Below are 25,058 nucleotides of genomic sequence, written 5' to 3' on the forward strand. Positions count from 1 at the left end.
CCACTCCATCCTCCTCCTCCGCCGGACACAGGACAAACAGAATTCAGGAGTTAAAGGTGGGGGTGGGGCTGTTGACAGCGGTGGAGCAAGCGTGTTAGTAATTAAGAAGCAAAGCTCTGCTGAAAACGTGTCGAAGCGAATGGATCGGTTACTGTTGTGTCAGAGGTTTATGAATTTTGAAGCACCGCTCGACGGTTTATTAGGTTTGGGGAAATCTTAAATTGGCCGTGTCTCTGTTTGTGAGGAACAACAGCGCAGTGGTCTCCACGAGGCTGCTTGCCCTGCCGCTCCTCGGCCAGCCGCACTTCTAGGAATCTGGAATAAAGGCAAAAAAAAAAAAAAACACGAACAAAAATGACAAAGAAGAGCATTAGGTGGAGGTTTGAGTGTCAGGTGAGGTGACGCAGGGCTACATAACATAACATTATACCATCACATTACTAGCCTCGCGTTGCATCTAATGTGGATCAGGTGAACAACACCGTCAAACAATTGACACTGCACGGAGCGCCACCTAAAAAAAACAACCTTGATGCTCAAGATGAAGTGAAAGGTATGTGAAAGATCTTCCACCTAACATTGAAGTTCAAATTCTACAGGCTGGTAGGCTATTGAAAATGCTAGCAAAGCAAAACTCACAAGACACCTCACATGAATCCTGATAACAGGTCCCCAACTTCTACCTGAGATGGCTTCATTTTAGGGGCTAATTTAGTTGACAAAGATTGAAATAAAGGAATGAAGTAAAATGGGAAAACCAAACATTCTTTTTCATCTTTTTTCATTATCTTTCACTAAAAAACACTTTAATGCACATGCAGCTAATAAAGCTTAGCAGAACACTAGTAAATTGTATTTCTAGTTGAATATAATGCTTGTGCCTAGAGCCCAACTAAAAATGACTTACAGTGCCAACATAGTGACACAACACAAGAGACCCCCACCATCTAACTAAAGGGTAAACTGAGACTATTTTCTGCTTTTCTGAGCATTGACAAACAGGGCTACTGGTCATAATGTTATGGGAAAACATCCTGTTATTGTGCAGCCCTACGGTGGAGAAGAATAAATAAACTATGAAGGATCATTTTGGACCGAAAAGGAACATAGTAAGAATCTTAAAATCCGCTTAGAAAGTTTAGCCGACTCTTATGAACATGCCGAAAGTCATTGTAAAAAAAAAAAAACCCTTCCTCATGCTTTTCAATCCCACTGCGCACATGCTGAACCACGAGTGTCTGAGGTTTAATGGTGATGTCGCCATCGTTCTAGTGGAATGACATCATGCGTTCATCAGACTCGTGCACAACATCGCTTCGCCCCCACACGGTCTCACCAGAGAACTTCAGTAGCACTAATTCCATTACTGCGTCTAAAACTGGCCTGGAAGAAAACACCAGAACATCTCAACACTAACAATATCAAAGCAATTAAAACGGCAGACTCCTTTTTAACAAAAAGTGGTGGTAATAATTACAAGTTTGTCTATCTACAGCATGCGACTGTCATGTTTTGCAGTAGTTTAGAAAAATAGTTTCATATTTACAGCAGTATATTGCATAATTGCACATGGAGCATGCGGGTCTGGTCAAGTACAGCAATGTCTGGAGGTTGACATTAAAGCAACACTGTGTCTGTTTCTCAGATCCATTTTGACGACTACTTTTTAAGAGGTAAGAAGACAGTTAAAGTGTATCGCTGCAAGCTCGCTCTGAATCTGTGTCTCATAAGTCAATTGGAATTACAAGTTGTGCTAGTTGTTCACAGTAAGACAGCTGATGTGGTGTCTCTCTCTTCAGTACATCTTCTACCTGCAGTGGCTAATGACCAGCAGCACCGTCTGAGGGCCAATGGAAAAAACAGCTGAGGTGACACACATACATCTTTGAAGATGTCCTGTTCATTTTTAGTCGAAAGCTGAAAGTCTTGTTTTCTTTGCAATTCTGCAATCATATATTTGCAAAGTTTATCTTATAGCCAGGCTACCTGATGCTTCGGTTAATTTCACTTCATCTGTTTTAACACTAACATGAGCATGAAACCACATTACAGTTCACTTTGGTAACAGACACAACGAGTCAGTCAGAGAAGATCATATTCAAGTAATCGCTGACGTGATAATTCATTATTGACGTTTGCAGATAATTCTGATAGACTTGGAAACTATCACTTTCAAAATGTGATCCAACCATAAGTAAAGGTGAAACGACATAGAGTTGCTTTAAGAGATTCTTTGTCTTTAAAAACAGCATCTTGAACATCGATCGTCTGCGCTTGAACTGTAACACTGTGCTGTTTCTAGTGACCACTAGGTGGCAGCAGGGGAAAATAAAAGAGTAGCGAGGGACTGCATTTACAGACTTTCTTCTTTCCGGTTGACTCGGTTCACTTTCAGTGTCGTGAGGCACAAAAGACAAAGTGTGTGTTGTAGTCCAGTGTGGTCACACAAACAGTCACACGGTTGAGTTAAATGTATGTCATAGCACCTTTGGCGTTTGTTTCCAAAAAGACCTCAATGTAGGACGTGGGCACGTATCCCTCCTCCTCCTCGTTCCTGCGCACCCGTGTCCACCCGTCCCCTTTGTCCTCCTCGATCACATACAGCAGCTCGCCCTCTGCCACAGAGATGGTGCCCTCATTCTGACCTGGAGGAAGAGGAGGCAAAATGGGACGGTTAGCCACCAACCATTCACAGTTGTGAGTAATTTTGGTGCCACAATTGTCATGTTGGATGTTTGTGAAGTCATTTCAGGGGCTAGAAGCGGACCAAGAGGAATCCTGGAGCAGAATCTGGGGGGAGGTGAGGTGAGGTCCAAGGTGAGAGGGAGGTAGAGGTATGCAGTAAAGTCAGTTTCTAAGCGCATCGCAGAAAAGGCATCATTACGAGACAATAACTTTAACCACCTCACACAGAAGAAAGGGAGCCCTGAGGCTGTCTACTGGAGTCCTCGAAGCTTGCTCCTCGACGACTATACAGTTACATGGTTTCCTGCATATGAAGCCTACTTTGTTATTACTTTGATATTCTTATTCTTATTCTTATTGTCATTATTATTATTGTTGTGATTGTTATTATTATTATTGTTGTTGTTATTGTTCTTATTGTTGTTGTTGTTGTTGTTATTATTATTATTGTTATTATTGTTGTTGTTATTGTTATTATTATTATTACGTTAGCGTATATGCATTATATGCATTAATAGGAGTGCTGAGCAGCAGCTCTTGAAGTCAGGCGTTAGTCGTAGAGGGAGCTAGTCACAAGTTGTGGCTCCTTTAGTACTGCGTTAATCTGATATTACTTGACTGCAGTGTTGTGTTTATTACCATCAAACGGGTACAGCGCTTTACACGTTCCGATGGTTGGCAGCGTCTCTTCGTCGTCAAACTCGTCATCAAACTCAGGTGTGCTGGACGTCGGATTGATGGTGGCTTTCACCTGAGTCTCTGAATTCTGCTCTTCTGTGTAACTGCCGTCCGGGCTGCTCGAGGGCCGAAACACACACTCAGTGAATATAGTGTGAAATGGCCGCCGTGTCGTGGCTCCTTCGCCGCTTGGGTTGGAGTTTAGCATACCTCTCTCTGTCCTGCGCGCAGTTGTTGTTGACCGTTGTGCTGTTCTGTGTCTCGTAGATTGCACTTTTCCTGTTGGAGTCGCTCTTGGACGGCATTCGCTCCTCCACCTCGGCTAACCAGCCCTGAAGACACAGAGACAAGTGTCAAGCTTTTGAATGAACCCATTGATGCAGACATTCTACATGCATCTTGTCTACTTAGAAAGCTTCAGGTGAGTTAAATAGTTTATTAATAAGAAGAAAAACTATCTATACAAGAAAATCCCAATGGTTTGATGTTAGACAGCTCAGTAAAACAGTGTTTTTATGTTTGTTATGTTTACACTGCTGAAAAAAAGAACCACAGCAGCATCATTGAGTGGACATTGTGAGGATTATCATTGCGATAACCCTTTCCCTAGGCCTCTCAGCCTAAACCTAACCATTGAAAACAAATGGCTAACCTTAACCATGACTCTGAACCAAAGTTAAACCTAATTATAATCACCCACTTATTTTGAAGTTTTCATCCTTAACCTTGTGGGGTCCAGCCCAATGTCCCCACAATGTCATACGGTCCTCACAAGGATAATGTTTTGTCACTATCCTCCCAAGAGCACATCATGGCCAGCTGCAGCACACCATCTCCAAATATGGCCGAGCTGTGTTTTGTTTAGAGATAAACCAAACAAGTGCCGACGGCAACAGCCGTAACTCACTCACCTCAAACTTCTGAACTTCCAACTGAAGTTTCTCAATGTTCTGGGCTATTTCTGATAGTCGGGGATCCACGCTGGCAGGGTCTCCCATCTGTGGGTTCTTCACATACACGTCTTTCATCTTAGCCAGAGCGTCCCTATGAGAGCAACATATGTGGGTCAGAACACGCCAAGATTAGCATAAAAAATACTTTACTTCAAGTCAGTAAAAATATTTTACAACACAATCAACATTAGTTAACCAGTCACATACAGGGGTTGGACAAAATCATGGAAACACCTTAAAACTAAAAAAGCTTTAAGGTGTTTCCATTATTTTGTCCAACTCCTGTATGTCAGTGGAAGTCAGACTCACAGACTCTCAGTGATTCTGTGATTGTAATGACACATTGCACTAGTAAATACTAGTAAATAATAATAGTAAAACATATTTAGACTTATACTTCATCCCACATATCACGTCAAAAACAAGAGAACTGAAGAGCACACCAGGACAAATTAGGCATGAGTAACTTAAAAACCGAAGTTTTAAATCATCTGATTGGACTTAAAGGAGACGCTTAATAAAGCCACTTGGGCGATCTGAAGGAGTGTGTGACTTGCACATCTCTACAACAACACCGATACCTCTGGTCCATCTCCTTCTGGATGTCCTTGTTCAGGTCGTCCAGTTTGCCCTGCAGCTTTTTCCGCCTCTGCTCCGGGGGAAGGTGGCTGAAGTCCTCCGGTCCAGAACCCTGCAGAGAAAAGGGATTCAAAGGAAATGCCATGAGGTGGAAGCAACTTTATTAAACTCTGGGTGCAGTATCTCTCTTCAGTCTTTCACGTTATTGACTGTTCCATGTTTGACGCTGCGTTGAAAGATACTGCAGCCACTTCAGAGGTTTGTCAATCAATAGCTGGACTTTCACCTACTCAGCTGCCAGACACAAATGTGATCATGGATCGACTCATGAACAGAGAGGTGAGAGAGCGGCAGATGGGCCTTCATAAGTGTGAAAATACATCGCTTCATATCAGAAATCAGGAGAATGTTCAGTATATCCAATCCGTTTTATATATGGCATTCTGATATCTTTGCCTCTGCCAAGGAGGTCATACTTTTGATGTTACTCTGACTGTTTTTCTGTCTGTGTTTGTTCCAAATAAAAGGTATGGAGGGATCCGGATGAAATTTTCAGGACACATGAAATGGGACAAGGAACAAATGAGCTTGGCGGAGGTTTGCGCTCTGTTTATTTTTATTTTGTTATAATGTCGTTTTGATTTCAATTCAAAATAAAAAAAATAACCATGTTTTTAAAGGAATTTTCTAAAATATGCTGACAGTGAAAACCATTAATTAAATTGTTTTACCTTATAGTTTGAACATACCGTAATTTCCAGACTATAAGCCGATACTTTTTTTCTTGTGGGCAGAAGCCTGTGTCTTATACAGCGACAGACTAATATATGGATTTTACAGGCTAAAGAGCGTCATGCTGCTTTAAAGCGCTCAAAAGGTGTGTGTTGAAAACAGTGCATTTGGAGCACTTTAATTTGAATAAAAGATGTGAGGAGTTCATGATTCAAGTTCAAAACATTGCCCAATTTGATTCATGAGTCAGTCTCCATGCTGGACCCCGATTTCCAAACTAGTTTAGAAGAGATCCTCATGCATTTTTAAGCCTGGTGCACCACCTTTCTACAGCGCAGACAGCACCACCGCACCCACGCCTTAGAGACCGGTGCAGCTTATGTATGAACAAGATCTATTTTCCTTCTTAAATTTAGAGGGTGGGGCTAATACTCCTAATAGTCCAGAATTTACGGTAACTTCACATGATTAATTACATTCTTTAAGAAAAAAAAGGAAAACAAATGAATGTTTTATTATTTATTAACCTATTCATTACCAGTAGCAACATGCATAAAAATATTCCTTTCCCCACTTGTCAGACTTTCAAACTTTTCATGTTTTGTATACATCCTTTGATAGAAGATGTAAATAAATGCAATTTCACCAAAAATATATGAAGGATTTTCAAATACACAACTGCTTTCAGACTTGAACGTGTCGACTGTGTAGGTGAAAGTTTGTCACTGTGTCACCACTGGGATGTGACTGCAGGAGCTACAGGTGTTGCTAGGTCACCACGGCAACCTTACCCTTCCTCCATCTAGCAGCATGCAACACTGACCACATGACAAGAATCGGTTAATCATCATGCAGAATCATGCTCCTCTACCTGCTGTCATAACTATGATGGGTCTAAAGAGCGCCATCCTCAGGTTGATGTTGAGCAATTACATCATCAGTCTTCATTACCAGACCAAGAAAGTGTCTCAAGAAGTGTATTAGTTGTCTAATGATTCACTTTAATTGCACCAAATAGTTCAGACGGAGATGCGAGTTTCAGATGAACAATTTGGGATTTGTGCTCATTCACCTGTGATCATAAGCTTCAGTTTATACTCAGAAGATTGTACAAGGCCTAAGTGAGAACTGTATCTCAGGAAGTGTATTCAAACACATTTCAAAGTCACGTATCCCCACAATCTCTGGATTGGTTCTGCTCAGACTGTTACCAATAACTTTTCAAGTGTCTGCTGTTGTGTGACTCAACAAGATGGTGCGAGCACTGTGCATAAACATGGATGATAGAGCAACAAAGTAACATGGTGCTAAAAGGCAAAAATGTAATGTAACTTCCACATGAACGGGAGTAAAGAGTAAGAGTAAAACCATGTTTCTTTCCGTTCCATCTTTTGGTCTACTTTGGTGATGATTTAGGTGGTGCTGAAAATTGTGTTTTATGGCTGTCGAGCTGTCCTGTTCCAAAAGCCCACAGTCAACAGTCACAGTCGAAAAAAGAATACCAGAATTTGAAGGGCTGTTCTTGTATTGCAGACCCAAGGCGGAATCAAGTCAAGACCCACCTTGCTAACTTTCAAAGTAATGAAGAAACAAAGGCTTTACCTGGACAAGTGAGATGGCCTCTCAGATCTGTGATCTACCTGATCTACCTTTACCATCTATTGAAGGATCGTGGCCATTGCTCATATTCTCAAGTTCTGAGACGATTTTTACCTCAAAGCAGCTTTGGCTTGCATCAGACCTGTCTGCTTGTCTTATACGTGAAGGTTCCATTCATAGTTATAAGAATCTATCTAAGGTGTTTCCTGAGCACATTTCCCAAATTGTTGCACTCTTCTTTTTGAGAAAACACAATGGAAAGGTCATGCAGTGTGAGGACGATCGATCCGACATCAGACTAGATTAGTGTTGGTTACGGGGACATGCCATTCCTCGAGACCAGGAGACGAGCTGACGGACAAAATAAAGTAAAACGTCTGATCACCTCAATGAGATTCCTGACGTGGGAATTGAGAGTGATCTGCACCACAAACCAAAGCAAACACACAAACATAAAAACAGCACACAAATGAGACAACGACAAGATGTTACTGCCCTTCGTTGTATCACACTGATCCCCAAGTAAAGCAACATGAGTTATCAACAAGTGTTACGGGGAGACGTGCGTGCAGTGGTCATGCTGCAACTCGGGTGTCGTGACACGGTCATGCTTACCAGCTTGAGAGAAAGCTTCATGTTGGGGAGGGGGATGAGAGAAAAATGGCACAGAGCAGGAGAGAAAAACAGAGACAAGTCAACATCAGGAGAAAACTTGAATAACAAAAGCCATTTTTCTGCACATTTCTGGGCAAACTTCACCACGTCGTCGAAAAAAGAAGCGCAGAAGGCGCTTCTATTCCCCCGTGGTGAAGTCTAACAGCTCTACAGTGATGGACGGATGAGAACTACGGCGGAAGCAGACGGATGGAATTAAAGAAGAAAAACCCAATTAATGATTCCGCTACTGAAACAATGACAGAGACAGAACAGCAGGGGGAGCTACAGACCAGCGGCTGTAGACAAAAGACAAACAAGACTTGATCTATAAACTGGAGAACGGAGGAGTCAACTAGGAAGCCAGGAAAATTAAGTTGCGTGCTGATGGTTGAAAATCAGATCAAAGTCTTCCAACTCGGACCTTGACAAAGCATCCACGACGCGAAATGATGACATGACTGAGCAGCTTCTTTTGGAAAAAACAATAACCACTCACACGCATAAACAACAACAAAAAATCCGTTAAAAAGTTATTAGTGACGACATAATACAGCATAAGATCCATATCATATCCATCCATATCAATGTTGAGTCATAATCAGTTTGGATGACCATGATCAAATCAACATACAGGACTGTCTCAGAAAATTAGAATATTGTGATAAAGTTCATTATTTTCTTTAATGCAATTAAAAAAAACAAAAATGCCATACATCATGGATTCATTACAAATCAACAGAAATATTGCAAGCCTTTTATTATTTTAATATTGCTGATTATGGCTTAGAGCTTGAGAAAACTCAAAAATCCTATCTCAAAAAATTAGAATATCAAGAAAAAGTAGACCTGCAAGGGTTTCCTGAGCCTTTAAAAACACTCAGCTTGGTTCAGTAAACTAAATCACAAGTATGGGGAAGACTACTGATCTGACTGCTGTCCAGAGGACCATCATTGACACCTTCCATCAGGAGGGTAAGACACAAAAAGAAATTTGTCAAAAAGCAGGCTGTTCACAGAGTGCAGTTTCAAAACACATTCATAAAAAGTCTGTTGGAAGGGGGAAATGTGGCAGGAAACGCTGCACAACCAAGAGAGATGACCGCAGCCTTAACAGCATAGTGAAGAAGAGCCGCTTTCACAATTTGGGGGAGCTTCAAAGACAGTGGGCTGAAGCTGGAGTCCAGGTATCAAAAGCCACTGTTCACAGACGTGTCCGGGAATTGGGCTACAATAGCCGTATTCCCATGGTCAAGCCACTTCTGAACTCAAAACAACGGAAGAAGCGTCTGACTTGGGCTATGGAAAAGAAGCACTGGACAGTTGCAGAGTGGTCCAAAGTCCTCTTTTCAGACGAAAGCAAGTTTTGCATTTCATTTGGAAGTCAAGGCGCCAGAGCCTGGAGAAAGGCTGGAGAGGAGCAAAATCCAAGTTGCTTGAAATCCAGTGTGAAGTTCCCACAGTCTGCGATGGTTTGGGGAGCCATGTCAGCTGCTGGTGTTGGTACACTGTGTTTCATCAAGTCCAGAGTAAATGCTGCTGTGTACCAAGAGATTTTAGAGCACTACATGCTTCCGTCTGCTGAAAAGCTCTATGGCGATGATGATTTCATTTTCCAGCATGATCTGGCACCTGCCCACAGTGCCAAAACCACCAGTAACTGGTGTACTGACCATGGCATTACTGTCCTCGATTGGCCTGCCAATTCCCCTGACCTGAACCCCATTGAGAATTTGTGGAGTATTGTGAAGAAGAAGCTGAAAGACACCAGACCCAACAGTGCAATTGAGCTAAAGGCCGCTATTGAAGCATCCTGGGCATCCATAACACCTCAGCAATGCCACAGGTTGATTTCCTCCATGCCACGCCGCATTGATGCAGTAATCCAGGCAAAAGGATTCCCAACCAAGTACTGAGTGCATTAATGGGCATTTTCAAATGTTTTATTTTGTTTTGCTGATATGCTTTTTTTTTTTTTTTTACTTGATCTGAGGAAAGATTCAAATTTTTTGAGATAGGATTTTTGAGTTTTCTCAAGCTCTAAGCCATAATTAGCAATATTAAAATAATAAAAGGCTTGCAATATTTCTGTTGATTTGTAATGAATCCATGATGTATGGCATTTTGTTTTTTTTAATTGCATTAAAGAAAATAATTAACTTTATCACAATATTCTAATTTTCTGAGACAGTCCTGTATATACTTCCCACAGTATTTGCTTTCATGATGCCATTCTTTAAAAAAGCATATTATGTAGGTATTTATGACAAAATAGTCGTAGTTTATGAAAAATTGATAAAACAAACAGACTGTAATATCTAATGCAGATATGGTGGAGTATTTTGAATTAATATGATACGTACATGGTATTTGCATTCGATGTGCTGTGTTTTTCATTTCAGATCTTTACCTTTCTAGTTCCTCCCAACGACAACCTCAGTACACTCATCTCCACCTCCTCCAACTCTGACTCAGCTTCTTTCACTCTGACATCACAGTCTTCTCCACCCTGCCTGCACTGTCATCTTCACCTCCTTTATCTCTGCCCATCGCTCGGATGACTCACCCAAAATGCTTGAATTGTTTTCACTACCTCTCCTCCCAAACCTCCTCCATTCCATTCATTCATACATATGTATTCTGACTTTCCTCCCTCTCCTCTCCAGCTCATTCCATCTTCCCAACCTCTCCTCCACCTCCTACTTTTCCTCACCACAGAGACCACTAAATCATCAGCAGACATGTCCAGGGAGACTCCTCCCACACATCATCTGTCAGTCATCATCACCATAGCAACAATAAGAGCTGACACAGCCCCACTCTCTCCTTGACCCACTCAGGACAACAGCACACTGCCTCTCTGTACCCATACTTGTGCTGAATATACCTCACATGTAGAACTCTACATGTGTGAAGACAAAACCTGCTTACTACTACTACGATGATAGACTACTTAAGCTGTCGAAACAGTGGCACAGACACAGATACACAGGTATATAGTAGAACAGGAAAGGCTGCTGAACACTCAAAGCGCCAGGAGGGGTTAACTCTGCAACTGCACCTCCAAAGTGTGACCAGCACCTCATCTGTTTCTCCAACTGAAGGAAAGTGAGCAGATGAGAGCGAGGAAAGCATCATTGGCCACCGCTCTCAGGTGCTTGTGACACTTTGTGAATTGACCCCTGGATGTAGCTCAGGGGTAGGGAGTCCCTGAAACAGCTGCAGGACGCCAACGTCAAGCCGGAACATGTGATGTGGGATGAAGTCACTGGTACCACGTGACCAGCACAGACGCAGACACTGGCCTCTTTTGTCAGCAATTTTCCCCTCCTGAATTGTGACAAGTCTTCAAATTCACGAGGCAACTGTCTGCGTCGTCTGTGAACATCGATCTTATTTCCTGTCACAGAAGCACAGACAGACACCTTCTGGCCCTCATACGCACCCGTCTCACACACTTACAACATACTGTCTGGCTTCAAACGCGTACGTGGGCCGACCAAGGGTCCTCTTCATGAGCTCTTTGTTACAAAGCAGCGAGGTGGGCCGGGGCGATTGCTGCTGAGGTGGTCGTCAGAGAGAATACAGCTTTGATTGTCAGATGATGCCGGCTAAGCGATAGCCCCCGCCTCACTGGCTGACTTAAGATTCAGTGAAGAAACAGTGATGATTTTAACATCACAGTGAGAGCCACACAATTTTGGACTCTACAGATGCAACTCGTCAGTGAGGAAATATTCCAACATCCCACCAGCAGCTGCTCAGAGTCTGTGCCAGTGAGGCGGAGGCAGGCACGTCCAAAACATGAGCTAATATTCCAGTGGATTAGCCCGCTATCTTGTGTCGACATGACTCATGATACGTCTATAAAATGCAGTCAGACAAGTGAACAGGGGAAACAAAAACAACCACGCTGCTACACTCACATATGGAGATCTTTCATGAACTGAAATGTGATGCATGTTTCCTAAATCATTTCCAACCAAGCACACTTGGAAGTAGATTTGAATGGACCAGTCATCAACAGGGATGCTTTGAAACCCAACTATTCTGTAACAATAAAGAGCATCATACAGCAACATGATTTAGTCTGTGTGTGAATGAGTAATATGCGTGAACCAGGACTGTGAACCAAACTTGGGCCCAATTATCATATTAACACACACGCACACACACACACACACACACACACACACACACACACACACACACACACACACACAATTATTATATATATTATTCATACCCCATGAAAAAAGCATTCTATTTTTGATTCTTCCCTTACAAAAGCTATTATACTGATCTTATGTCTTCTCGTTGCCAAGCACAAACCTGCATATGAGAGGCTAAACTTTACTTCCATATGTAAATACATGGCCAAAAGTTGATTTTCACCCATGTTCAGAATGATCTATTATCACATTAATTTATTACATTTTGTCATATTTATTTTTAATCAATATTAAAAAATAAATCCAATACTTTAATTTTATGTAGTTTTCTGAAATGTCATTATTACCAACTGTTTTTATTTTCGAAACCATACTTTTCAAGATGCATGTATAAATGTCTCTGCTCCAGCAGTTTTTAATAGTTGGCAATATTTGGTGCCAATTTTATATTTGGACTTTTTCAAACCATTGTGCATGCCAATGATGACACATTGGTAAAATCCCTTTTCAATCTGTCTCCGAGGCTTTTATCTCTGCATTTGCAATCTTCTGCGGCGCTTCCGCTTTCAAAAAACGACTTCCTGCTAACTCAGTGGGTTACATAAAAAAAACCTCACTTCCTCTTTTCTATTTGTCAACCTTCAATCATTTCCCCTGCGATACCCTCGCACACTTGACGCAACACATTGTTTTCACTTTGATGAAGATGTGAAACATCTTGCTTTAAATAACCGTGACCTCTCACAAACGTGATATCATTGTGAGGAGAACAGGAAGGAACACGTGAGCAGCTGCCCTTTCCGGAGGTCAGGGAGAAGCGGAGGTCAGGGTGCATGGCCGGAAAGCACACTCTAACCGTCAATGCTGTCGGTCTTCTATCACACTTGAAAATAAATATACATATGTTTATATGATTGTCACTCATAACATTACACCTCTTAGATTTATTCACTTTCAGGGGGTCAACACAGCAAAGCCCCAGCAAAAAAATAAAATAAAATAATCCAAATCAGCAGTTTTGGGTGATCTGAAGGGGATGATGATAAGGGGGAGGATGCTGTGAGTTCAGAAGGGGGATGAAGAGATGCTGGTGAGTGAGAAAGGTGACATTACTGTGCGCAAAAGAAGCCGGCTTAAGAAGCAGTGAGATTTGGGACTGGGTGAGTGAGACAACATGCTCTGTTTAAGTTGCTCACCAGGGCTGGACACTGTCGTTGGTTAAAGAGCTGTCACTCAGCTCAAGTTTTCAATTATTATAAATGATATTGACAACTGATATCAGGGCTGTAAGAGGATGGGGGGGTTTCACATTGCCTGCAGCTGAAGAGGAAATATAGCTGCCAAATTGTTCAACTGTTGTTTTGCCTTTGTGTAGCTGATTATGTTCAGACCAATGCTGTGCTTTTCTTGCTGGTGTGTTCTTGATATTAACGTCTTAATGACGTTAATAACTACTGTGTTGACGCGTAATGTGGAAAAAGCAGTTTGTGATGCTGACACATTGTAATATCCATTTTCATCAACTAGTTTTTGTGTTTTAAGTGTGTGATGGGTTGGGGTATCAAATGTGTTAAAGAAGACGTGTGTGCCCAAATGATTTACCTGCGATGCTTTTTCCATTTACCTGATGCAGATACGTTTTAAGTAACTCAAATGCTTAATGAGATTGCTGAAATGCTCATGTTCATGTTCATGTTCCACCCAGTTTAAGTAGCATTTGGCTAGCTATGAAGCATATGTAGCCATTATGATTATATACATGAGGGTAAGATGGCACACCTGTCTTCCACCATAGCTTACGTGCTCGGTATGCTTGCCAATATACTGAATAATATCATGACATTTAGAGGAATGCATAGCCCTGGTAGCAAGTAGTTGTCGCTCAGCACTTTCGAAACGACATGGTCACCAGGTGAAGAGCATGTTGCTCACAAACACAGCGTGGCAGGTGAAGAGCTCAGCTGCACACACACAAGCACACGCACACGCACGTATTTGTGCAAAAGCTCGCGGGACACACACTTACCCCTCGCCTCAGGCTCCGGAGGCAGTGCATTTTGGGTTTGGAGGCCATGAAGTCGTTGAGGCGGTGGGAGAGGGGCTCCTTGTGCTGCTTGGGAGACTGGGGGTCGTTGGGAACAGCAGAGGGTGAGGGCGGGGATGATGCTGGGGGGGCAGGTGGGGGCTGGCGTGGGGATGTTAAAAGGGACATAAGCTACCAGTAAGAAAAGGAGCGGTGGCAGATAGAGAGGAGGAAGAGAAAAACATGGAAGAAGGGGGGGGCGAGTTTTCAACAAAAATTAAAGGAGGCAGAGGAGGAAGAAGAGGGAACACAAAACGAAATAAATAAGCCTCCTCGACAATATTAAAAATTAAAACACACAAAAGAAAACCCAAACAGAAGTAGTCGAACAAGCGTCACTGGTTATGTTGTGAAAATAAATCAAGAGAACAACAAAAAGGTGAGCTGGAAGCGTCAACACGTGTCAAAGCGGAGCGGCTGTAACAAAGCAGAGTTCCAGTCAGAGCGCATGCAGCACGCCATTTTTAAAACACATTTTTGTGCCAACTAGGCCGAGAAACACGCCACCTCCCCGAGGAAATGAGCCGCTCGATTCAGGTCATCATCACAGAAATCTAATTGCTCATCTCCATCCTAAAACGTCTGACTGCATTATTCATCAGTTCAGACAAGTCAAGCGTGCGTTCCAGGTCTTCTTAGCACAAATGCAATATCAACAGGTTGCACCACTGCGACACTTCTTCCTGGTCTGCTGGTCCTGCTGTGCACCACAGAATAGTTTGGCAATGTCATCACAACTTCAAACAAGCATATCATTAACTTGCACGTTGCTACTTTGTGAGATCTGTTTCTAAAGCAGTCAGATTGCTGAAATGCTAACATATCTTAGCCAACACGCGCATTCAGGTCAGTGCACAAAGTAGTGAGACGACCTGTACTGCGACATATTCCTTAAGGGTCACGCCTCAGTTTAACTAAAAATTAACTAAAAATTTTAATTAGCAAAGTAATGTACTAACATGACCTTTTTGCAAGAGAGACAACCTTCATATGCCTAGCCTTTCAACTTCAGGAATGACATTTGCAGAGACCTCAAAGATGAGCATTGCGTTGTGCCCAAGTAGCTTAACAGTCTCTTAACTTCAGTGCTGTAGTAGAACACCTGAATGTAGGTGCCAAAGGAGCCTCTCAGCTTTAGCAATGAAGATTGCACAAGTAAACAGATGTGTTAAGCATTAACTTACTTACTTCAGCTACAGTGTCATCTTAAGCTATGAGCACGACTCGCCTCATAGCTTCAGCAGAAGCTAAAGGACTATAATGCTGAGATCAGAGCTCAAACTTTCAATTTCAACTAGGTGACGTCAGCTTTTAGCTGAATGTTAGCAAGAGGTGTCCTAGTAGCTTTATTCTTATTTAGTATCAGAATCACAAAATGCCTATTGGCAGTTATGTCAAAACAAAACAATGTTGCTTTTGGTGGTGTTGGGTACCGATAATATAAAATAAGTAAAAATTGTCTAAGATCTCTATAACAGTAAAGCTACAATAACAAATATATGTCAGCAACAGAGGTGTTTCCTGAGTGTCCGATAAGTCAGTGTTGAATCGCTAACTTGTTAGCTAGCAAGCTAAAGTAGCTCGGTAACTCCTCATTGCTGATGCCAATAATCACCTTCACCCACCCAAGTTTCACCATCATGCTTATAAGTGAGTGAAAGAGTTGTGACATGAGTTCCGGTCTGAGTGAGCGTTGCTCAAAAAACCTACTTGAGCGCACACACCCAGTGACTCACTCATGCTCGCATCGATCTCAACAACGACTCTGCCAGCAGCCCCGTGAGTGTCAGAGGTCAGTGTTGGCCGAGCAGGAAACCACCCAAAGCTGGATCAGTGGAAACAGGCCTGAGAGGAAGTTAATATCTGCCGAGTCCGGACAGAGTCGCATTAGGGAGTGTGTTACAGTGGAAAAGCTCTGAATTGCTGGTTGTGGCCAAGGAGGAAGAAACAAGTGGCAAATAATAACAACAAAAACTGCCAACACTGTGAACTTGCAACACAATGCTAAACAGAAATAATCCAGTGAAGAGATGTTAACAAACGAGCGGCGTGTGGAAAGAAGAGAGTGTGCGTGTGCATTACCTTGTTTTTGTTCTTGATGAAAGGCCAGAGTTTGCCTTTGCTCTTGCCAGCAGGCCGCTCCTTTACCTCTCTGGAGTTCGTCAGGCTGGTGTCAGATGGACTCCGCTTCATGGCCTGGCCATAATCCTCGAACTCCACGTCACCCGGCGGCTCGAAGCCAGACTTGTATGACTCCACCACCTGTTGGGAGTCCTGGAGATGAGAAGAGAGAACAAGTGTAAACACACTCTCAAGGTATGCACCACCATGGTACAGAGGGATGGAGTGTAATAGGGCTGCACAGGCAGTAAGTCGTCTTAACTATATCTTTTTTGTGTTTAATTTTCATGACTCCAGCACTGCTTGATAGCTCCTGCGGTCCCTGGTGGCACTTTCCTCTCACGCTTTTGCCTCGCTAAAAACCTGCTGCAAAACACTTGACACCTATAGAGAGTGCAAAGTAAATCACCTTCTACATTCTTCAATACCGTGACAAAAGGGCATTTTCAGGAAGCGATGAGACTTAATCGTTTCCACAAAGGCTGATTTCAAAATGGTAAAGCTCTGTATTTTCTGGTCAGCGTTTAAGCAAAGCCTCATCTATGGTCATGAACTGTGGGTCATGAGAGAATAAAGGAAATCCAGGAAACGAGCAGACAGAATGAGCTTCAACAGGCGGTGGCCTGGCGCCCGCGAGAGATCGGGTGAAGAGATCTGATATCCACAAGGAACTCTGAGTCAAGCTTCTTTGCATTGGGAGGCATGAAATGAGGCGGTTCAGGCACCACTTTAGGGTGCCTCCAGGTCACCTTCCATCGAGGGTGTCCCAGGTACGGCCAGGATGTGTGCCGACCACAGGGCACACCGTGATACTGCCTCTGCAACCCAGCACTGGATAAGCAATGGAGAGTGAAGTCATGTGTAATTCAATTTTTGTAATATTTCCATAGACAGAGGAACTGGGATTCAGTTAGTGCTTAAAATATACTGTAGAAATATCATACACGCAGTATTAGCAGCTGATTGTTTGACATTACCACGACAGCGACTTGGGCAAGTCATTAAAGGATGTGCCGTCAACTAGACTGTGTACACACAGTAAATCCAGGGTGGTAATTGGGTTTAGAAGCCACTCAGGGAGAGGAAAAGACCTGATTCTGTCAGGCAGGAGTTATGACAAAAACACTGAGGTCAGGTCACACTCGAGCTTCGCAGACACAGGAAGAGCCGTCGACTATCTGAGGTGATAAGAGACAAGGGTCCGGCTGTCACTGAGAGCAGAGCGTCGTCGTTTTAGGTAGATAAGTAGAAAGACAGGATGGAAGGGGGTCATGTGACGTGCTGCTGCCTCACGTTGTTTACTGGAGCAGCAACCGTGCTCCCCCTGAAGCTACTACACACTCATAACAAGAGTTCCCGGTGGAGAGTCTTGTGTTTGTCACAAAGGCTGACGACCATCATGTGACGTTGCAGTAAATCATCTTTTTGTCTTCAGTAAAACATAATTTATCAGAGAGAAGTGGCACAGAAAGCCCGAGTGTCGGCTGCACAACGTGAATAGCTTCCTATTTTTAGACGAGGGTGAGATTAAATTTAATGGGCTGGAGCTTCCTCTGCAGTCACAGCTAGCACTGCTGTGCGGAGAGAAAATTGTACTGATGTGCATGTCAATTTTGTACGAACAAAGTCTTAAACTGAGATGTATAATATATTATTTATTGATCACTCGTGACATACATTGTTATTGGATTTGTGCAATATTCAATGTCAATAATTTTACTTAATTCCCATCAGCAACAAAATAAAAATGCTTTTTTTGTATCACAGTCATATTACCGTCATCTAATTTCATACTTCAGAAAGTACTTCAGAAAAAAAATACATTCACAGTGAAATATTTTCGAACAAAAAATGATTTGTTTATTGGGCGCATAAATTAATTTCTTCCTTCTTCATATTGGATATGTCACATATCATATTCGATATTTTTGGTTTTCACAACATTTTGAAGGTTTAAAAACTCAAATAAAAAAAATAAACAGTATCTTAAGAAGTACACATTTCACAAATGTTATAAATTTTAGCTAAAAATCAACTAAAACTAACTTTCAACATATTTGTGTTATTTGTGCTATGTTAAATGTTAATAAACAACAATCGATAAACAAATAATACATTTTGGATTTTCCATTCATTTAATTTATAATCTACAACTATATTTCACTATTTCAGTACTTCTCTATCTTTCACTACATCTAATCTGTTTTCAGACAGGCTACTTAAATCAATCTTGGTTACTGTATTTCTAAAATCATTTTGCCATTTCACAGATATTCTTTGTGTATTTGTAACATTCTTGGTTAAAACTTAAACGACACAAATATGGCACTGTTTGATTGCACATTGAGCCTTTGTTGGTCAACGCAATTCAATTGCACTGTAACTGTATTTTCAAAGGAAAACCCTCCTCAGCAAGAGAACATACTAACACCACACAGAAAGCAATAAAATGGCACAGTTGGCTTGTGATGCGTCGCTGTGAGTGTTAGTGCTTGCAGCTCATTGATTTCTCAGCGTGTTGAGCTCAACTCTGTCCCCCCACACCATTATACAGATCCCAGGTGGGCCGTTTAATTTCTAAAAAGCCCCTGCAGAGGTGCCAACCCACCAGCACACTTGTTGCTTGGACTGAGCGCCCGGGTGTGTGGGTCGCAATGTTTCCTCCACATGTGGAAGTCTTTCTTCTGGTACTCACAGTCTTAGGCTCGATGGACTCGGCCGCGTTCGTCATTCCGTCTAAACACTTCCCCACAATGGGCAGCACTTGCCGGTCCACATCTGCGAATGTCTTCATGCACACTCCTATCCTCTCAATCCGCTTCTCCTCCATGTCTTGAAGTTTCTGTCATACGGAAATTTAGGATGTGAACATGAGCAGATCCAAGTGACAAACTGTATTACACTTTTTTATTGCTTGATCTGCCACAAACTGACTAGAGGTAATATCTCTCTAATAATACTAACAATGTGTGACGGACTGCTTCACTGCAACATGACACCATCTTGTTGGCACTACCATGGGAGGTTGTTTTATATTACCCATTGTGTGACAACATGTTTTATATCTGTTTGTGCAATAATAGGGGTCATGTTATACCATATGGGCTAACTTAATGACTTAACACAATGTAATTACCGTAAAGACCGGACTGTAGAGCACACTGGAATATTAGCTTCACCCACTAAATTTAAAGAGGAAAACAGTGACTGTGGGAGCAGTGGTGCTGTCTGTGCCGTAGAAAGAATGTTCTGAACTTGAATCATGAACTCCTCATATCAGTTACAAAATAAGGTGTAACCTTTAACAGTCGGTTTCCATCAACACTTTACCTGAAAGATATTGGGGATGACGGTGTAGTAATGTTCATTCTGCTCCTGGTTGAACTTCTGAAGGTAGGAGGAGTATTCATTTTTGCTGTCCGTGGCCATCTGTTGCCTCATATGCGCTTGCTGCCGGGCCTGTAGGAAAATTAAAAAGCACACCCTCATCAGAGACAAGCTCATGTGATGCTGACTTAGAAAAACAGAACAAAAAAATCGTGTCAGTGCAGCAGACTCATGCGGCCGTCACAGTAAGACAAGCAGCTCCTGGACGTAGCACCGGTGAAGCAGGTGACAGTGGACTTCAGGGGACTGATACTGGAGCGTGATAGTGATGCTGTATTGGAAGAGCCCGTTTCAGAGCCACGGAAAGCAGATGGACATCAGATAATCTCAGCCAGACGACATGTGGCGTGTGTCTGCACGTTTTCCATTGTGCGCTAATGACCTGATCTGTTTCCTTTTCCATCAAATCTGAGGTTCATATTCCAGCACCTCCGTCATCGTGCACGTTAACAACTATCAACACTGAGAGCAAACAGTGCTTTAATTTATATCACATTGTCTTGAGACAGCTCCTATCAATCGGTATGAGTAGTTATACTCCACTGACTCATCACAGCATGAGTATGTAATATGCTACAAGACTATTTTTTTTACATTAAACATAATTCATTTTATAAATTAAATGTTGGTTTAATGTATATTTTTCAATTGAGAATCGTTTTTTCAACTTAGTTTTCTCACTTATTTTTTTTTTTTTTAAACACATAAAAGTAAATGAGGTAAATGACACTTTGTAATATACTTTGATGTGTCACATAACACATGAGCTGTGGAACAAGCTGCAAGGCAGATCCTCTGTGTTTCATATACATTACAATGCTAAGGTAGTTCACAGAGTGTCATATCCATCCTCATACACCAATCAGAGTTAATGGCTCTCTCTCTCACACACACACACACACACACACACATATGGAGAAGAGATAATGATGTCATCTTTCAGCTTGGGGACGATAGCATGACTGATCTTCACCTTCAGAGGGGCGATCACAACTCCACACAGAGCAAGTATGTGTGAAGAACACCACTGCAGTTGTGCTGCCAGCAGAAATGTGTTTACAATGAAGAGGTAAACACTGTTGCCATGGAAACTGCTGCACAACAAAACAGCAACATGAGCTGCAGCCACCAGAGACAACATGTTTCCTGTCTGGAAATAACCTTCTAAGCAGCAGCTACACATCTGCGCATCTTATTTTGACAATATCCCATTTATTTAAAAAGAAAAGTAAAAAGATCAATCATTTAAATAATAAGAATATTGACTTCGAGCTGCGTAAAAATGTAATTATTCGCTTAAATCAAAAGAAAATTGCGAACCGAACAAAACAATGAAGAAAATGAATAAAAATGTATACACCCAACCATGGTAACAGCGTTTCTTTGCACATCTAGACTGGGTTCCACGCTAGGATCGGGGAGTCAGTCAATGGCAACGGCGGTAAATTTAAAAGTTCCTTACTGTATGCAGACTTTGTATCACACTTGAGACTGAGCCAGAGATATACAATACAAATATATCTACAGATACAAATGAAGGAAAATATCCCTGTGGTCTATACTTGCATCTCCGTCATCTCCATTGGTCTGTCTTCCGCAGGTCATGCCACAAACAACCTTGTAATCTAATGACACTACCAGGGTCGACCCTGAGCTGACAGGCCGAGCTGATCTGGTACCTACACAAGCAAGATGTCCTTTTAGACACGGAAATTAATACCACAGATAATTATAAAGATGGTACATAGCAAAAAGAGGTTTGAACACATGGTGTTGTCAAGGGTTTTCTCTGAAAAGAGTGCTGAAGTAGTGATAATCTTTGAACAAGTACAAGGATCACCTTGTACTTGTAGTTGAAGTAAAAAAAAAAATCATATTGAAAAAAATTACATTGACAATACAACCGTTAACACCCGAACACGTCCAAAATGTATCCATCAATATATCCATTCCATACAACAACCACCGAAGACATCTCCATCATCTTTCATCTATTCTGTTCCGCTGTATCACAAATCCATCCATTCATCAATAGTGTCAATGAATAAAAACCTTTGTAGTTATTCCACCCGCTTGTTCACAATATTGTATCTCTCAGAATCAAAATTAAGTACAATGACATCTGTCACGCCTTTTGTTAAGTGAGGAGACAAGCTGGCTACTGTACGGGGGCAAATCACAGTCAGACAGGACAAAGCGTGTTCACGGTGACCGGGTCGAGGACCACACCAGTGTTTGTGTGTGTGGAGACGCAAGTCCAGACAGTGTGTGTTCCCACAGATATGACAGACTCTGTGTCCGTTGGACCTACCTTCAGAGAACTTCGCTTCAGGGTTTGCCATAAAAATAAATACACAAACACACATTCACACACAAAAAGAATTGTTAGCCGTTTCCAGCTAAACAACATGTCACTATAGATACACTTCCTGAACCACATGACATCATGTCATTGCCCGGGTATCAAGTACATCGAAATAATGATTTTGCAGACATTTAGAGGCAGACGTAAATGACTGTGAGAAAGTAGGACTCAGAGCAGGAGGTATGTGAGCGGGGACTTCCCTGAAAGAGTTCTGGATCGGAGGGCGCGTGAGGAGTGATTCCAAACCTCAAATTGAGGGATTTGCCTGCCATGAGAAACCGTTAGAGGTTTTGCACCAGCTGCAATGACAAACCACCAAACCTCAACTCAACATGAGACGTGCGCCTGCTGTAGTCTGACTGGTAAGAATATACTCTTAGTTATTGACCAGCAGCTGCTCAACTACAAGAGGCTGATATTATTTCTCCATAGGGTGTTACGATTCTTCCTTAGAGGAGCATCCGGAAGACACTGAAAGTAGAACCACTAAGGAAAGGCGGTTTAGGTGATTGAGGCATCTTATCAGGGTGGCTCCTGAGGTGTTCAATAGGAAGGGGCAGGGCCATGGAGCAGACCCCCTGGAAGAGGACAGCAGTGGTCAGGAACTTTTTTGACAGGGGGAGCTGAAAAACCCACTTTACCCATAAAGAATACAAAAAAATATTTATACATAAAAATGATCTGGCTCAGAAACCGTAGGTTCGTGAACCTGGCCTGTGCTCTCATCCATCATTGAACATGTTGGATCCTCTTTACATAATAACATTTTCTGTAGAAACCTTTCCACTGCTACTATCTTGGAAACTCTTGTCTTTCTCTCGAGTCATTATTTTTTCTAACAAGTGAAAAGCGAGTGGGAGAAATCGAGCGCCAGGATCGAGGCAACACCTACACTGAAGAATAAATCAACATGTTTCAACACAAAACCATTAAGGTTGGATATATAGTGTATTTTTAGAGGGCAATAAGAGTATTTATGGATGGCACTCCTTCATCGTTGCCTTTTATACATCTCAGGTCAAGTAGAATCTTAATAAAACTCCTCGTACTAAAGTGCAGCGGTTCGAATATATTATTCTTCTACACTGTTTAAATCTCTGAAAACACAGCGGCCGTCATTTGCAGTCGACTTTCAGCAGCCTCCTCCTCCAAACCAACAACATGTTTACTTTATCACTTTACATAAATTGTGAACAAGTGCGTGTGAACTCTGCAGCAAACCATGTTCTACTAGTGAGTCTGCTGTGTCCAGGGGCGGCCAGCGCTCATTGTCATGTTTGGCTGCACGTCCAATGTGAGAAAGAGCCTTTTCTCCAGGCGCTGATCTGCATGATAATCGTGTCTGACTGTGAGGCGGGTCGTTCGCTGCGAGCAGCTGAAGAAAGGGCGAGAGCATACGCCGCTGACCCGCTGAGCATCACGGTCGTGAGAGCAGTGTGGGTTAAAGGCTGGGAGGTTCACTGACAACAGGAAATGACATCAGCGACAATCAGGACTGCTGAGGATCTGATGATCACCACATGTTGATAGATAAGAGGACATGCCCACAGTCACACACAATCAGTAGGGTTTGTGATGAGAATCAAATTTGTCAATATTACTTTGATTTTCTTCTGATGAAAAAATAAATAATTACAATGCTATTTAACAAGATTAACAGCTTGACATAAATTTTGCATTAATATTCTTCAGTTCTTTATCTTAGTTTTTATTCAGTAAATCATTTTATTTACCGTAACACCATTGTTTATCCACAATTCTGACCAGATTTATTTTAATAGCCAGATTTCATTGTAAAAGGTTTACATTTTTTTTTAATTGTCAAGTTTACAGATTGGCGTGGGTTTTTATTCATCTTTTTAATCTTAACTATTAATAAATAATGTTTTGTTTGTTTGTTTTAACCTGCATTTTCATTGCATTTGTTTTGTTTGTAATTTTTTTCATGATAATCACATTAACTCATGAAATTCATGGGTAAACATAAAAACCTATCCATCCATGTTGATCGATAATATCCATAAGTTCAGACCACTTCACTCAAAAATATCAACGCCGCCATATGGCTTTCATACTCCTAAAATAAGAGCTCACACACAAAAATATCCACCATTGTGACGCAGCAACAGGGACGAACAGTAAAGCCTGCATGAGGCCAGACATAAAGAAGCTCATACATTTCAGAGGAATAACAAGAGTGACAGGAGGGAGGGAGCGAGAAGCCATGCAATCCACTCGAACGACGTCTGTGCATTAAGCATGAAGGACAAGCGTGGTGATTGGTGGCAGCATATGACCAGGATGACACGTACCTTCTCCACGTCAGCTTTCGTCACGTTAATGTCAGCATCCATCTTCTCGAAGTACTGCTGCGCTCGGTCGGCCTCTTTGCAGTCTCGCTCGAACCTCCTCTTAGACTGAAGCAGACACACAACAGTCCACAGTGTTCAGTTTCCAGACATACTACAGACCAGCTGTTGTTCAAAAAATAATAATAATTTGGACACGTTAACGATGTTTTATCTGGAGCAGCTAGAGTTATATAATGATGAGCTAACATTCTAATTCAACGAACACTCAATAATGTTCACAGTACATGTTGTCCCACATCATATGTAATAATACTAGTGCCACATTCAGATAAGAAACCAACCTGTGGGTTGTTCACCTACTAGCTGTAGACAGAGTAGTTTTTTGTTCACATCCTGTATGTACGTATTAGTACAAACCAGTGCAAAAATTGAGGAGAGGACATGTTTTTATCATGTAATAGCTGATTCAACATCCAGAACAGTTCATCATTCTATGAAATGGGGACAGAAATATATTCGCTGGGTATAGGTGATGACCCAAACCTAAACCAAACTCTAGGGGGAGCACACGAGTTGAAACATGAGTAAACTCAGTGCTGTTTCTCAAACAAATCTAATGCGCCTTGACCTTTGCATAAACACTCAAGACGTCAAGAAATGTAGTGAGCGCGTCATGTCCTCTGCTCGACTAGCACCGTGTGCGACACAGGTCACCTAATGTCACGATCGCAGCCATGT

General features: G+C 42.0%; 1 protein-coding gene across 25 annotated transcripts in view; it reads right to left on the reverse strand.

Moving 5' to 3' along the window:
- Positions 1-47: 47 nt before the first annotated feature.
- LOC128752323 (formin-binding protein 1) overlaps positions 48-25,058 on the reverse strand; it is a 62,267-nt gene continuing 37,256 nt past the window's right edge. For 4 of the 25 annotated variants that reach the window (XM_053853413.1, XM_053853399.1, XM_053853410.1 and 1 more), the window contains exons 6-18: positions 24,321-24,425; positions 21,955-21,969; positions 19,587-19,715; positions 18,952-19,098; positions 16,218-16,409; positions 14,079-14,267; positions 7,842-7,856; positions 7,612-7,647; positions 4,898-5,007; positions 4,275-4,407; positions 3,574-3,695; positions 3,325-3,482; positions 48-2,645 (exon numbers count right to left, since the gene is read on the reverse strand). In XM_053853413.1, the coding sequence (XP_053709388.1) occupies positions 2,467-2,645; positions 3,325-3,482; positions 3,574-3,695; positions 4,275-4,407; positions 4,898-5,007; positions 7,612-7,647; positions 7,842-7,856; positions 14,079-14,267; positions 16,218-16,409; positions 18,952-19,098; positions 19,587-19,715; positions 21,955-21,969; positions 24,321-24,425 (1,530 nt within the window). In that variant the 3' untranslated portion in view covers positions 48-2,466. Of the gene's footprint in view, positions 2,646-3,324; positions 3,483-3,573; positions 3,696-4,274; positions 4,408-4,897; positions 5,008-6,418; positions 6,446-7,611; positions 7,648-7,841; positions 7,857-14,078; positions 14,268-16,217; positions 16,410-18,951; positions 19,099-19,586; positions 19,716-21,954; positions 21,970-24,320; positions 24,426-25,058 lie in introns of all 25 variants that reach the window. The other 21 variants (XM_053853404.1, XM_053853415.1, XM_053853402.1 and 18 more) reach the window with 20 other exon arrangements.

The sequence above is a fragment of the Synchiropus splendidus genome, chromosome 1 (genome assembly GCF_027744825.2).
Source record: "Synchiropus splendidus isolate RoL2022-P1 chromosome 1, RoL_Sspl_1.0, whole genome shotgun sequence".
Lineage (NCBI taxonomy): Eukaryota > Metazoa > Chordata > Actinopteri > Syngnathiformes > Callionymidae > Synchiropus > Synchiropus splendidus.